This window comes from Micromesistius poutassou (genome assembly GCF_964030765.1).
Source record: "Micromesistius poutassou genome assembly, chromosome: 12".
NCBI lineage: Eukaryota > Metazoa > Chordata > Actinopteri > Gadiformes > Gadidae > Micromesistius > Micromesistius poutassou.
In genome coordinates this window covers 2,142,509-2,158,243 of record NC_140282.1, presented here as the reverse complement: position 1 = coordinate 2,158,243, position 15,735 = coordinate 2,142,509, and the positions used below count along the sequence as shown (strand labels likewise).

The following is a 15,735-nucleotide window of genomic DNA, read 5'->3' as shown; positions in this document are numbered from 1 at the left end:
CAACGTGCTCTCTCCTTCCTGTGTCCCCTTTGGAGGTGCTGTAGGTCTAATCTAAAATTTTAACTGTCTTTTAACTTAGTTTAAACTGTATGTGTTCCTGAGAAACGACACCATGGAGGACCTTGGAGGAGGAACGGTCCAGAGCAGGGCCCAACGTCCCGGGACGCGGCCCACAGTCCCAATTTGAGGCCCCGAGTATGGTGCCGATAGGATGGGGCCCCCAGCCCCAGGACGGGCCCCCTGCGGATCCTGAGATCCTCAGGGTCTGGGTTCTTGAAAGACCCTCCTCGAACTGGGTCACAAGGCTCCCAGACGCCTACCCTGGTCCCATGATGGGGGCCCGGTCCCAGGACGGGGGCCCCCAGGGGGAGGTTGTCCCGAAAAAGACGTTTGGCATTTTAGGGTCCCAGACCTCTTCCCTGGTCCCAGGACTGGGGGCCCGGTCCCAGACCTCTTCCCTGGTCCCAGGACTGGGGGCCCGGTCCCAGACCTCTTCCCTGGTTCCAGGACGGTGCCCCCTAGGGGGAGGTTGTCCCAAAAAAGACGTTTGACATTTAAAATAAAAGATGCATGTTTGATCTATTTCTTTTTCATATTATTATACTGTCATTTTTTGGAGAAAAATCTAAGCCCTAAAAGTGGGTCTGCGGGCGTAAATAGGTTGAGAACCTCTGATTTAGACTCTCATCCAATCACATTTTAGTTCCCCCGTTGGCCTACCGCGAAGCCAAACAACACTGTGGGCGGTAAACAAACGTCTTGTGAAGTTGCACCATTGATATTCAATGCCACTATATCTAACGTTGCTATATTGAAATATATCAAATATCGCCACATAAAGCGAGAATGAAGCTTCAATGGAGGCCTTGAAAACGATCTGCTGTTTTCGGATGCTGCAAAGTTTTGTGTTACACTTGTGTCATCTTTCATTTGTTCACAGAGGATGGAGCACAACCACTCCACGCTGTATAAAGCACACGAGAAAACGGAGGGCTCATTATGCGACCACATACCACCACCCAGTGGCGGATTTGTAAATAACATGCTTATCAGTAGTATTTTATATATATACAATTATGGTAATAACTTGCTCATATTAGAATAATAAAGCGCTTCAAGTAGTTAGTCACATCCTAATGTAATCTTTTTTATTTAATGACATAAGGTACGAATTTAACTATTCCATGTAGGCTATTACCTCCAGAGTAAAACTATCAAGTCACAATCGTGTCTAGTTATCGAAGTAATCGCCCAAAACGTAGAGAATGGTACCAAACTCCTATATTTAACTAATTGTGGTGGATTAATGCACATGGAGAACATCCTACATAAATTGTAAACTTATCCGCTGGAAACAGGGTGACAAGTGTTTTAGAATAAATCTGATATAAGAAGGAGCCACCTTATTCGAGGTTAACATGAGCAGAATGTATTTTACATTACAAGACTGGGGGTGTAATGTCACGTAAGCATGCTTTAATCCAGATCCAGATAAAATAAGTAATCTATACTTAAATATAAATATGCACAACCACTTAGTTTTACAATGCAGTGTTGAGTTAGTATGGCTTTTGATGTGACTCTGGATGCTATTCTCTTGATTGTAGTAAGCCCTTATGAATTGACTTACTGACTTAGGCGCAGGAGTTACAAACCCCGCCTGTCCAGCAGGGGGCGCTGGTCCCGAAGGGGGAGGCGGACCGCCACTCATATACTCCCGAAGGACAGAGATCACAAAGAAATAAGAACCACTGAGCGACCGTACATCAAAATAGTAAACAATGGGAAAGAAACACAAGAAACACAAGTCCGACAAACACGGATACGAAGGTAAAACCTCTCAAAGTGTCCCTTATCTCCGGTGCACTTTATATGCGTAGCATTAGCTGATCGGCGCTAACCCCGTAGATTTCGAAGCAGTTAGCCACCGAGCTAGCTGAAGCTAGGTGGAGATTTCTCTGTAATAACTACTGTACGTTTATAAGAGAGGTATGGTGAATAATGCGTGCCTGATACAGTGGGTGATATAGTGGCTTATATTAAGAAGATGTTCGCATTACCTCGACCTCTTAGTCCCGATTCGAACCATGGACATACAGGAACATATTGTTATGTACAGTGCTGCTTATATAGTTATTATAACCTGCTTGTATTCAATGGCGATACACTCACCAATAGTGCAGCTCGGGTCGTTCTCTGTGTGTCAGCAGGTCTTTGGTTTTAACAAAAGATAAAAGTTTGTCATGTGTGAGGAACTTTCTGTCAGGAAGTCTGTGTCACCAGAGTGTCACCCAGTGGTTATTATAGTGGCTAACGGTTCCCCGCCACCTGTGTGTGTGTGTGTGTGTGTGTGTGTGTGTGTGTGTGTGTGTGTGTGTGTGTGTGTGTGTGTGTGTGTGTGTGTGTGTGTGTGTGTGTGTGTGTGTGTGCGTGCGTGCGTGCGTGCGTGCGTGTGTGTGTGTGTGTAGACGTGGGAGAGAGTAGACCTCTGAAGCTGGTCCTGAAGGTAGCTGGGAACGAAGTGACGGCTGGAAGCTCGAGCCGGGACACGTTCTACGACGAGCAGTCAGCTGACTACGACAAGCCCAGGGAAAAGAAGAAGAAGAAGAAAAAGGACAAGGACAGGGTGGTCGGGTCCCCCGATGACGGGAAGAAAAAGGTCGGGAAATATGGCTTATCATTTTGTAAACTCATTTGTCATAGAGTTCTGTAACTATGTCAGACAACACGTTTGCCAGTTCCCAGAAGCAATGGTCATGAATGAATGCCAACGTTTTTATTGGTTTTCTCGAAGATGACCAAGAAGAGAAAGGCTCAAGACGCTGATGGAGACTGGGAAGAACCGGAACAGAACAGAACTCCGATCCGCTCTGAGCTGGATAAACAGGAACGTATGTGGAACGTCGTTCCGTGAGAGCATGCTGTGCATTGTTGTTCCAAATTCCACTCGCACGCGTTTTTGATCCGGCCTTCTTGTCCTTTTCAGAGAAAGAGCAGACACCTCTACAGGAGGCATTGAACCAGCTCATCAGACAGCTGCAGAGGTAGAACATGCACTGCATAGTGTGATCACTTCGGTTTTCCACCATCACCTGGTTAGATTAACATTCGAGTTGTATCCATTAGTGTCTTGTTTGCGTGACTGCATCCATGACATTTAGCAACTCAACATTGTGTCTGTGCTTCCTTTCCTGTAGGAAAGACCCGAGTGCGTTTTTCTCCTTCCCCGTGAATGATCTCATCGCTCCCGGCTACACTCTGGTCATCAAGCGGCCCATGGACTTCAGCTCCATGAAGGAGCGGGTGAAGACGGAGTGGTACCAGTCGCTGGTGGAGCTGAAGGTACCTACTGGTTCTCCCACTAGAAGCACAGACTCTTGTCTGCGGGGGCCATCTTCATAATGAGAAAATACTCAATTTGAGATATATGTACAATCGTATTTTAGAATGTATTATACTTCCTACTAAGTTCATTTACCAGCTTTGCTGTGCATTTTGGAGGGAAAAACCTTGAGTGCTCACTGCCCAGTGACTACCAAAGCCTTTGACGTGTCTCTCCATGCAGACGGACTTCAGGGTGATGTGTGAAAACGCCATGATGTACAACAAGCCGGAGACCATCTACCACAAAGCTGCCAAGAAGCTGCTGCACTCAGGGATGAAGATCCTCAGCCCGGTACCTCCTTCCCCCCTTAAAACGTCAACGAGACATGTTGACACAGATCAACAGCAGGGGGCAGCATATAGCTTCTCATAAAGAAATTATGCTCCTACATGTTTAGCACGGCGTCCGTAACCTGTTTGCTAGTCTGGTTCTTATAGCCAATCAAAAGGTGTAATGTCCTGCTTCAATGGCCTCAGTTGAAAGCTGTTCAGAGCTGTGTTCCTAACGTATGTGTGGTCCTCCTCCCAGGAGAGGCTCCAGAGCCTGAAGCAGAGCATCGAGTTCATGTCCGGGCTGGACCTGAACGCCATCAAGCCAGGGAAGACGGAGGAGGACGGGGGGGCCGGCCTGGACCAGAGCCGGGACGGGCCTGGAGCCTTCTACGCCAGCGAGAGCTCCCAGTCTCCCAGCACTCCCAGGTCCATTACACTGTACTATACACAACCTCCCTGGTTTACTATACACAGCCTCCTTGGTCCAGTACCATACACAGCCTCCCTGGTCCAGTACTATACACAGCCTCCCTGGTCCAGTACTATACACAGCCTCACTGGTCCAGTACTATACACAGAGTCCCTGGTTTACTATACACTGTATCCCTGGTCTAGTACTATACACAGCCTCCCTGGTCCAGTACTATACACAGAGTCCCTGGTTTACTATACACTGTATCCCTGGTCCAGTACAATTCACAGCCTCACTGGTCCAGTACTATACACAGCATCCCTGGTCCAGTACAATTCACAGCCTCACTGGTCCAGTACTTTACACAGCCTCACTGGTCCAGTACCATACACAGCCTCCCTGGTCCAGTACTATACACAGTATCCCTCGTCCACTATTATACTGTCCAAGGCTGGATCTTGTATTGCTGTTCTGTTTTCCTCTCAAAGACCGTGATTTAGAATTATTTTATCTTTCGTCACATTTCTTCTTCCAACCAAAACAACTTCATCACCAACGTCATCATACGAAAAAATGACAAAAAAACAACAACAATTTCCTCCAGTCAAGTGTGCCGCAGTCGGCGGCTTTGATTGCATCTCCGGGGCGGAGAATGTGAGGAATGCTGCGCCGCATGCCGGCTCCTGCCTGCTTTCAGCCGTGCTGCGTTGTGACGCAGGGTCGTCCTTTCATCAGGCCCAAGGCGCTAAGCCATTCACCGGCTCGTGAATAGCCTTTTATCTCTGGATCCATTATTATATAAAACTGGATCCACGGAAACCTTTACAGACTGGCTTTTGGAAAAAAAAAACATTGCTGATAAAAAAGACAAAAAAAAGCCTCAGCTCTTCCACAACGTTGATGAAAGGAAGGCGACAGCTGGGTCTGTGACGATGGCCTTGTGTTGGGTCGCAACGGAGGAGCCCCCTGGCCCGGGTCTTGTCCCGCTGCCGTTAGGGTTGGTCATGACTAGGGACGGGCATGATTAACCGATGATCGATCATTGATTGTTAAGAATTTTGTCGATCACGTTATATTTTTATCGATCAAAAGGAGTTGTGTTGCATACATGAGAACGGAACAACAGCCTTAATACAGCATAGGCCTATAGCCTATAAGGCCCGTATTTCATATTTGAAATGAAGTAAAAACAGTTGTAGGTCTACACGTTAACTATATTGTTGGCTTATTGTTGGCCTATAAATACTTGTCGGAATAAGGATTTCATTGAGAAAAACATGCTGTATTTTGTATTTTCTACCAATGGGAATTTTTAATGTAGCCTATAGAAAATAACGATTAAATTGATAATTGATCGTTAATTTTATCGATGATTAGGAAATTTCTTAAAATGGTCATCCCTAGTCATTACAGAAACGGGTCTGGTCCCGCTGCCCTCAGTGTTTGGTTGGGTTTGCACCGGGATCTGATGGTGTGTTTTTCTGTTCCTCAACAGGCAGGACAAGGAGTCCAAGGAGGAGGTGCTGAAGGTGGAGAAGGAGCTGGAGGAGATCCGCAAGGCCGTGGAGGAGTCTGACGGCAAGCTGACCAACCGGTCGCTACAGTGTCAGGTAGGGCTGCTCGATTATGGAAAAATCATAATCACGATTATTTTGGTCAGTATTGAAATCTCGATTATTCAAACAATTATTTATTTTTGAGTTTGAAAACATGATGCATTTATTCATAATTTCTCTCCAAAAAAAACACTTTGTAAATGAGAACTTCGAAATTTCCCCTTAAAAATATACACAAAATGGTCAAATAGAAAATAATGTCCAGATATTTTTTTTTTTTTTTTTTTTCTTTTCTTGTTTATTTGAAAACAGGGACAGTGCACATTAATAACATTACTGTAAATGCGCCAGAATTAGCCAAGAGGCTATTTTTCATCTGTAGAGTTTCATCTGTTCATATGAATCCAGCTGTTCTGCAATTTCTATAAAAAAAAATAATAATAATAATCGTTTCAACTCTATTATATTAGTTTGGTGATCGTTTCATTCTGAAATCGAAATCGCGATCAAAATTTGATTAATCGCCCAGCCCTAGTGTCAGGTGGGTGTGTGTGTGTGTGTGTGTGTGTGTGTGTGTGTCTGAGCGTGCCTGTGTGAGTGTGTGTGTGTCTGTGTCTGAGCATGCCTGTGTGAGTCTGTGTGAGTGTGTGTCTGAGTGTGCCTGTGTGAGTCGGTGTGAGTGTGTGTCTGAGCGTGCCTGTGTGAGTCGGTGTGAGTGTGTGTCTGAGTGTGCCCGTGCGCGTCTGTGTGCGTCTGTGTGAGTGTGAGTCTGAGCGTGCTCATGTGTGTGTGTGCGTAGGCTCTGTGATATACTACTATGTCATTATTGTGATTTAAAGGCACTCTGTTCTCCCACTCCGTGGGATTGTTTGATTGTTTGATTGTGTTCCAGCGGTCTCGTGATGATGTAATGCGTCCAGCGCGTGCTCCCTGCTGTCTTTCCCGTCCCCCCACCCAGCCCCGCCCCACCCACACCTTACTGTTAATTCACAGAGTATAAATCCTCTCAGCATAGTTTTCAGCATGTCCACTCCTCCCTCGACCGAACGTCATAGTTTCAGGAAACAGCTGCCACTTCACAAAGCAATGGATCTCCCCTCCAAGGTCCCTCTCCCCCCCTCCGTCTTCTGGGTCAGAGGTCACGGCAACGCAGGCTAAAACGAGCGGCGAGGGAACCCGCAGAGCAACAGCCCGCGACCACACTGCTCCCTCACCCTCTCATCTGCCCACACTCACCCGTTCACGCTCTTCAGCATTGCGGTCTGAGAGACACTGACTGAGAGCAGGGCACCAAAGCCGATGGGTGGCATTGTGATCCAGCCCTAGCCCCTAAGTTCCTTAGGGGGAAATGTATTAAGTGGACACCACACACTATCTCATGGTGCGTGTGTGTGTGTGTGTGTGTGTGCGTGTGCGTGTGTGACACAGCTGGAGTTCTGGAGGCGCAAATCCGACGGCTCCACCACGCTGGCCTTCCTCAACCCAGCGGACCCCTCAGCAGGAGGTGAGGAAGCACCCTTTTTCTGTGTGTGTCTGTGAGATGGAGTGATTCAGTGCAGGTGTGTGCCCGGGTCCGAACCAGGCAGACCAAGGTGGTGGTGTTGAGCTGGTGCTCTGTGTCCACAGAGGCCGGGTTCTGTCCGGTGAAGCTGGGCATGATGAACAACCGGCTGCAGAGCGGAGTCAACTGCCTGCAGGGCTTCAGGGAGGACAAGAGGAACTGGGTGACTCCAGGTACTGCCTCCACGCACGCACGCACGCACGCACGCACGCACGCACGCACGCACGCACGCACACACGCACACACGCACACACACACACACACACATGCACACTGCCTCCACACACACACACACACACACAGCCTCTTCACACACACACACACACACACACACACACTGCCTCTTCACACACACACACACACACACACACACACACACACACACACACACACACACACACACACACACTGCCTATACACACACACACTGCCTATACACACACACACACACACACACACTGCCTCCACACACACACACAGACCCCTGACCTTTGACCCCCTACCTCTGAACAGTGTCCTACATCAACCACGGGCCGTTCACCTCCTACGCGCCCACCTACGACTCCAGCTTCGCCAACGTGGGCAAGGAGGACTCTGACCTCATCTACTGCTTCTACGGCGAGGACGCCAGCATGCACGTCTCTGAGAGGTACGTACCGCCACGAACCAGCCCCGCCCCCAGCCTCCAGCCTTTGCCTCCAGCCCTTCCCTCAACCTCTAGCCCCTCCCCCAGCCACCACAGAGGAGGGTGGCTCTGTGATTTATTCCTTCATAAACTTTCAATGACCTGAAAATCTATTTTTCACTTTCATTCTTGGCTCATTTTATGTTTGCGAGGAATTAGCAATGTGGCGCGCTCGCTTTGTGTGGGTTTGATTCCTCAAGGGCTGCTACTATAGTTCCTCTCTCGCCTTCAAATACATACAGGCTAGGCTAGTGTGTGTGTGGGTGTGTTTGTGTGTGTGAGATCACAAAAACCCTATGGCATCTCCTGCTCCTGCCTTCACACCCATTGTCCGCTCCACTGCCGTGCCCCCCCCCCCCCCCATGGCCCCGTAACTCCGGGCCGGAGGGGGTGTGGGGATGGGGGGGGGGTAGCCCAGGTGAGAGGGAGGGATGCAGTGGACTCTCAGTACGCTCCACCAGTCTCCTCTCGGCCGGCTGTCTCGTGGCGTAGGGGAGAGTCGTTGGCGGTGGTTGTGGAAGCAGCCATACGCCTCACTGGCCTCAGCCCACACACTGCATCCAGGCAGCGCCCGCTACGCTGCGCAGAGGCGACAGGCAGAAGCACTTCAATAACAAGCGTTTACGGGCTGGAAACCACTAGAAGTCCCCTGCATCGCCGCGGCTATGCTCAGGATTGTTAGGGTTGGCGGTCCCTGTTTTGGGTGGTTTGAGTGTCTTCCAAAGGGTAGAGAGGGACTCTGGTCTTCGCTACACCGCGTTCACATTGCACACATCCGTCGACGGATCTCATTGACTTTGCGTAGGGCGCTCTTAGGCCTGGGCGATATGGCCGAAAGACATCACGATATAACTTTATCATATTGATAACTAACTATTGATAATTTGAATGACCTAAAAAGACTAGGAATTACCATGCTGGATTTAAACACTTCTGTTTAACACTTAATATGACCTTCCACTGTTCATTGAGAAGTAGTCCAATGTCGATACGACAATGAAAAACACTCAAACATTGGAATTAAGTATGGAACCGTGTTTGTGTAACAAACCCAGCGGCTAGATTCGGTGGTCCAGTCTCTCATTGATATATATTGAACATGTTTTATATTGATATTGATCCAAAGTCTGTTGTGTGTCTGTGGCTCTCAGCATGTCAGAGTTCCTGTCCCGGTCGGAGGAGTACACGTACAAGCTGGCCGACAATCTGCTGGACGCCATGACTCGCAGAGAACATTCCAGATCGCTGGCGGTCACGGAGCGGGTGAGCATCCTCTTTTCTGCTTCTGCGGTGGCGTGGTCCTCGTGTGCACGCCCCAATTTGAACTGGAAAACGAAAATGAATCAATACAAAAAAGAGAAATGAAAAAAGTTGCCTGTTGCCTTTTTTCGTTTTTTTGTGTCTGAATGTGCCATTTTCTAATGAAGACGTACCGAGGGTGAAGGTGGGAGACCTTAACTGACGGTGACCCTCTTTGGTGTGTGCCTTGTGTCTGCTCCAGGTGGAAGAGCAGACCAGAACTCCTGGGAACAAGGACGCCGCCGAGGTGAGCGCGTCCAGACATCAAGTGACCGTAGCGTTAGAAACAAGTCAAACAAGGTGCCTGGTGCCCGGTGCAGGTGGGGCATTTATGCAGCGGGAGGGCCGGTGGAAGCAGGCTCAAAGGCCAATTTCCACCAGATCCGTCTCAGAAGTCACAGCAGTAAAACTTTTGCCGCAGACAATAGAAACCATTCTAGTCAATGTAGGCTATTCCACTGGCTATGGCTGCGGCACGGCACAGAACCGTCCCCTAACCGGCACTTTGTTTACGATACTTGCCTCTTCTCTATTTCTGAAAGTTGCCGGTTCGCAGCCGGTGTCTCAGAACACTTTTTGACCTGTGATTGGCTGACACAGTTAATGCAAACAGGTTAATGTATGGGGCGGTAACGGGAGACCCGTGGGAAAGTCGTAAAAAAGTGGTGTTGTCATCGCATCAGGAAGTGATCAGTGTCGCCTCACGCCCAGCCCGGAGCTCGGAGCTCGGAGCTCGGGGCACCGTGTGGGAGGCGGGACTCAAGCCGACAGGGGGAGGAGTAGGGAGTAGATGTCGGCCCGCTGCTCGCCTGCGGACCCCGAACGGGAACACAAACACGGCCTCGCTCTCCGTCTGAACTCCCTTTGCGTTCGGCTTTTCCTTGGTGGAAAGTCCGTTCCCAGTTTCCAGCATGTTGAGTGGAAATCGTTTTGATTCCCTTTATTTATCCATTTCCCTCCCCCACACCCCCCCAACCCCCCCTCTCCCCCCGGGGGAGTGGGTAGGCTTCCAGGAAGCCCGGTCGGGCCCCTGAGATCAGGCACACAGCAGCCCTCTGTCTGGGCTGTTTGCTGTGCTTGGAGCCGCTCCATCCATCTCGGGTGGTGCAGCCTTTCATTACATCCCATTCTACTGGGGAGGGGGGCTCCCCAAAGGCCCTGCTCCTATTGGACACCGAGATGTCCCTGCTGGAATGTGTCTCCCTTGTGTGTGTGAGTGGGAGATTGTGTGTGCGTGAGAGAGAGATTGTGTGTGTGTGTGTGTGTGTGTGTGTGTGTCTGTGTGTGTCTGTGTGTGTGAGATTGTATGTGCATGAGAGAGAGATTGTGTGTGTGTGTGTGTGCGTGTTATGTAACGGTAGATTAAACAGAACAGGCTGGGGCTGAGCTGAGTCAACTGAACTGATCCCTGGTCTGTGGCGGTTGTTAGGCGGTGGATCCAGAGCTGAGCGCTGGCAGCCGCTGCAGCTCCCTGATGAGCCCGGACCCCACCCCCCCGGAGCTCTCCGACGGTAACTCACCCCCCCCCCCCCCCATCGTCCACACTGTGTGTGTGTGCGTGTATGTGTGTGCGTGTCATAGATGTATAAGAGACTCCTGTGACGGTATTTCTTCGACCTGCGTTCGAAGGCCAAACATCTCCCCCGTCCTCAAGTCCCGCTAATGAACGACGGGTTACGTGCGAGGACGAGGCGGAACAACGGGGCCGTCTGTTTCTAATCAAAAGCATTGAACCGGCTCACCGTCTCGAGTCCTCCTCGCCGCCGCCGTCGCTTCGCTCTGGCAACAGAAAAGCTCTTTTGAAAGTGTCGGCTTTCTCTGCCGGGCCGCGGTGGAAGTGGAGGAACGGTGAGCTGCAGCACTGAAGGGCCCCGTCTGTTGACTCAAACAGAATGGAGCCATTGTGCTGCCAAACTCTCCAAGGTCCCGGGGATTAAGCACCCACTCTTGTCTGTCTGTGTGTGTGTCTGTCTGTATTGATCGATGTATGTGTTTGTGTTGTTGTGATTGTGTGTGTGTGTGTGTGTGTCTGCTTTTATGTCTATGTGTGCTCCTGTGTTTGTAAGTGTACCTGACTGTGTGTGTGTGTGTGTGTGTGTGTGTGTGTGTGTGTGTGTGTGTGTGTGTGTGTGTGTGTGTGTGTGTGTGTGTTCCCAGATGCCCAGCTCTTCCAGGAGAAGCTGGACGAGACGACCCTGCTCCTGCGGGAGCTGCAGGAGGCGCAGAGGGAGCGTCTGAGCTCCAGGCAGCCCCCCAGCGTCATCCACCTGCTGGCCCCCAACGCCAAGGAGCTGCAGCTGGGTAAGAGGCTCCGGCGGGCTGCATGGCTCTCTCTGTTCTCCGGCCTTACCGCCGCATATCAGCCCTCTCTCTCTGTACCTCTGGCTCACACTGACACTCCGATGAATAGGGGCATTACACACGCACACCTGTCTCCGTACGAGTGGGGCTCGCTGCCCGAGCGGGGACAGAACCCTTTTTGTTCCACTGGGCAGCGATGCACAGTGACCTCTTTAACCGAGTCAGTCCTAGGGGAATTTCGATGTGATTTCCTCGTTAGCGGTCGACGAGCTGCAGCGAGCTGACACGGCTCCAGTTAACGTTAACGTCATCGTCTTATTGAATATGCATCGTGTGTCTTCTTAGTATCTCATGTCGGGTGAATTCTTGGATACAGATGTCCTGCATGTCTGTTGTCTACACTCGATATCTGATACCGGTTACATCACTAACGGAGGTGCACTGGTTATATCCCCTGTCCCTCCTCCAGTCTTTTACATTTACATTCAGTGCGTTTAGCAGACGCTTTTATCCAACACGACTTACAATCAGTGCATTTGTCAGAAGAAAGAGAAACAACAATATATCGCTGTCATTACAGTAAGGTTGTTCCTGGAAACAAGTTCCAAACACTGATAGCTAGGATAACATGCTACACAATGTTAAGTACTATTTAAGTGCCAGTGACGTTCAACTTACATTAAGTGCCAGGACGTGCAACATACACACACATACACATAAGTGCCTTTTCCATCACAACCATTGAAACCCCCACTCCACTGAACTCAGTATCTAGTGTGTTCACATTAACATCCTCTCCTCCCCCCCCCCCCCCCCCTCCAGCTGAGAAGGTGACGGAGAACCTGACCCGGCTGACCAGCCAGGTGGCCCCCAGCGACGTGAGCAGCGTCCGCAGCATCCGGAAGGCCATGGGCGTCTCGGTGCCCTCAGAACCCAGCGGGCCGCTGGTGGACCTCACCACGGGTAGGTGACCCCAACACAGCGTTGAGCATCAAAGGGGGTTTCTGTTGTTGTTGGTTCTGGGGGTAATACCACGGAGAGAAGCACACATGGGGGTCACGACCGCCTCCTGCGCTTGTTGGCCTTTCATGGCTGGGCTTTGAGGCGAGGGTTGGTCAATCGCTTGGCTCTTCCATAATGTAAGATGCTCATGTACTGACATAAGTGTTAGTTTGAGGGGGGACTAAGGCACTATTTACATTTCACACCTGTTTATGCTGCATCTATCTATCTATTACATTAGTTATATTTTTATTTCATTCTAATTATTCATGTCCAGTATTGTAGTTTATCTATTTTTTTTGTTCATTAGGTCTCAGCTTACTTCTACTTGTACTACTCTTATACTTTTCTTTTTATTGCACTGTTGAAGGAGACTGAGACACAAGAATTTCATTGCCAGCGACTGCTTCAGTAATTGTTGTGTATATGACAAAGTCTTAAGTCTTGACCTCGGTTTCTATTGTTTGTGTTTTGCAGTGCAAGACGTGTCTGAGCCCATGGACAGCTCGTGTCGGAGCCAAGACGGGACGGCGGTGTTTGCTGTGTAACAACGACTTTTAATATCTCGTGGTGCTTTTTGTGTGACATTTGTATGCATTTCAATGAATAAACTTGAGTTTCGACTTTTTTTTTTTTTTAAATCAATCTCTCGTGGAGTCAATTAATTCGCAGACACTCAATCAGACTTACAAAACCATTTAATAATACCTTGTGCAGCTGTACAAAATGAAGTCCAGTTAACAATCAACACCATCGCATTAATCACGACAAAAGACAGATAGCGGTCCAAAGATAAGGCAGGTTTTCAGAGGCACAGAGCGAGCAGCGAGGCGTCACGGCAGACCTGGTAGTGAGCACACCCCAGTCCCAGGATGCATTTTGTGCACAGAGAGGCGAAGCGGTGCTGGAATGATGTCTGACGTTGGCGTGTCCGTAGAGTGGCAAGCGGGTGACCCACATGCACCTCGTCACCTTATAATGCAGAGCTGGTTATAAAGTTCCTGTGTTAAGCGGTGAACCATCTGTCAGCCTCACACGGCTGGAATTATGACGAGAAGGAGAGAGAATTACGTGATCATTTCACCATTTTTCTTCTTTTTTTTTTACATGAAACTTTATTTAACTCGTCTTAAACTTTAACCTTTCCCTTTTTTGTTTCTGATTTGCCACGTCGGTAATGTACAGTATGTTACAGACCATAATAGACCTAGGTCACGCACATGGTGACCATTACACAGTAACAGAGCCGAGTCCACCTTTCTCCAGGAAACCAACCCAGGAAAAAGGACGTCTCCCAGAACATACAATCCTATAAGGATCCTTGCGTACGGCCCCCTCGTTGGGCTGTCGGCGCTCCAACATTCCCATCTGTCCAATCAAGTCTCGTGTGCGTTCACTGCAACCTGGCCTTTCCCAGGGGCCACCTAGAGCAAACGCACGGGAAGGAGAAAGATGTGACGGTACACAAATGGGCTGTGTGCGAAAAGACAGACGGCAGAGCGCTATGTACATCTGTCCGGCGTGAACACCTTCAACACCCCCCCCCCGAAATCCCCAGTGACCCCCTGACCTTTGACCCAGCACCGCTGAGCCTCCCACTCCAACCCCCGACACACGCTCCGGTGACCGTCCATCCAGTCCTCGTTAAAGCAAGCCACAGTCATCTCATCCCTCCAACACCATTTTGATCAGCTGGGCACCGCCTGTACTTGTCACACGGGTCAGTCTTTGGTGGGGGGGGTGTGGTGGGGTGTGTGTGGGGGGTCTCAGCTCAGACCCACGCCCTGCTGCTTGCACATGTCGGTGCACACAAAGTAGGTCTTCAGCTCGCCCTTCCCCTTGACGTTGATGAGGCCACGGCACTCGCACGAGTAGCCCAGCTTCTGCAGCATGGCCGACGTCTCCTCCGTCACCTGCGGACGGACACACACACACACACAGCACCCTGAGGACCTCCACCCGTTTGCTCACGCGCTGTTGACAGCTCATTTTCGGTGGCTTAAACAGCCCTATGGATATAACGTACCCTTCTCCAAAAAGTCTGTCCCAACGTACAACATGACAAACTCATGGCTCATTACAGGAGCATATGGTAGGGCCGTGCCAGACCGCTATGGTCAGTTCAAGAAGTTAGTCATTCAGTTAGTTTTGATGTTGTGTAAGTGGTGCGTTCCAAGGCTAAAGGCATCCAATGGAAATGACTCAGTTTAACAGGCTTATTTAATAAAACACATAATCTGAAACAAAGGAGGACGTGTAGTAAAGGGACTTTTTTCTTGCCCTTGGGGAGGGTGTCATAAATATATGGCTTGTTTAGCCCTTTGAGACTGTCACTGTGATTAAGCACAGAAATCTACTAATCAAGTTGAATTGAACGTCACTGTTGCAGTAAAGGAAAGAACGACACACAGCCACCAACTGGCCTTTTTAAAAACACTGGCACAAATCGGTTTGGTAAGAAGTGAGAAGACGTCTTTCTGCGGGGAGACCAGACCTCCAGGGGCCCGGCCCAGCCACTGTTCCCGGGGCGCTGCTGGGAGTCAGCCTACCTGGATCTTGCCCAGCTCTCCGGTGCTCTCCATCCGGCTGGCCACGTTCACCGTGTTGCCCCAGATATCGTACTGAGGCTTCCTGGCTCCGATCACGCCGGCGATCACCGGGCCGTGGTTGATACCTGGCCAGACCGGGGGGGGGGGGGGGGGGGAGGGGGGGAACAACGCGTGGTTAGGAAGCTGACCTCAGGCAACAGATGAAGGCAAACCATGAACTACTGAAGCGCTATCCAGGAACACTGCACTTTTATTAAATCATTGACAGACTGTTGTTGTGTTGTGACAGACGAAAGAGGACCCTCCATTTTCCATGTGAAAGAAAGTTCCCCCAACATTAATGAAACTATTACTTAATAATCCGCAGCGTATCCGTTACATCTGCCGCAGAGGACTACGGTTTGACCCAACGGACCCAAAGTATGCATTCAGATATATTTCTTGGTTTTGGGATGAATAGAATACTGCTTTCTCTGAATAAATAAATTCAGGGTAGCGACTATGTGCCAAATATTTAAACCATATGTCGTGTTTGAGAGGAACCACATGAGAACGCGTCGAAGACGTCAGCGCTGCCTCTCCTCAAAAAAAAACAACCTTCAGCAAATCTTTTCAGAGGAATTTATTTCCTTCGTCGTCGTCGGGTTTGGACGCAGCGTCGCCGGTGATGAGAGAAAAACGATTAACTGAGACATATTTAAAGAATCAGAATC

At 49.6% G+C, this 15,735-nt stretch overlaps 2 protein-coding genes across 2 annotated transcripts in view; one reads left to right on the top strand and one right to left on the bottom strand.

Moving 5' to 3' along the window:
• The first annotated feature begins 1,696 nt into the window (after window positions 1-1,696).
• Window positions 1,697-13,090, top strand: brd7 (bromodomain containing 7). Its single transcript, XM_084476133.1, has 17 exons — window positions 1,697-1,830; window positions 2,469-2,659; window positions 2,795-2,891; window positions 2,987-3,044; window positions 3,198-3,342; window positions 3,566-3,676; window positions 3,914-4,083; window positions 5,565-5,679; window positions 7,054-7,129; window positions 7,252-7,359; window positions 7,700-7,835; window positions 9,023-9,134; window positions 9,373-9,417; window positions 10,600-10,681; window positions 11,328-11,471; window positions 12,294-12,434; window positions 12,951-13,090. The coding sequence occupies exons 1-17, from the start codon at window positions 1,782-1,784 to the stop codon at window positions 13,019-13,021; spliced, it is 1,851 nt and encodes a 616-aa protein (XP_084332259.1). The 5' UTR covers window positions 1,697-1,781; the 3' UTR covers window positions 13,022-13,090.
• A 63-nt stretch (window positions 13,091-13,153) lies between these two features.
• Window positions 13,154-15,735, bottom strand: part of adcy7 (adenylate cyclase 7) — a 49,894-nt gene continuing 47,312 nt past the window's right edge. Inside the window, exons 21-22 of the mRNA XM_084475871.1 lie at window positions 15,023-15,147; window positions 13,154-14,386 (exon numbers count right to left, since the gene is read on the bottom strand). Of these exons, the coding sequence (XP_084331997.1) occupies window positions 14,240-14,386; window positions 15,023-15,147 (272 nt within the window). The 3' untranslated portion in view covers window positions 13,154-14,239. The remainder of the gene's footprint in view (window positions 14,387-15,022; window positions 15,148-15,735) is intronic.

What these genes read in the sequence shown, in the direction of transcription:
- brd7 (XM_084476133.1), top strand. Translation starts at nt 1,782, where the DNA reads ATGGGAAAGAAACACAAGAAACACAAGTCCGACAAACACGGATACGAA. An exon ending in ACCGGTCGCTACAGTGTCAG is followed by an intron (nt 5,680 to 7,053) that starts GTAGGGCTGCTC and finishes TGTGTGACACAG; the next exon opens with CTGGAGTTCTGGAGGCGCAA. An exon ending in AGCGGACCCCTCAGCAGGAG is followed by an intron (nt 7,130 to 7,251) that starts GTGAGGAAGCAC and finishes CTGTGTCCACAG; the next exon opens with AGGCCGGGTTCTGTCCGGTG.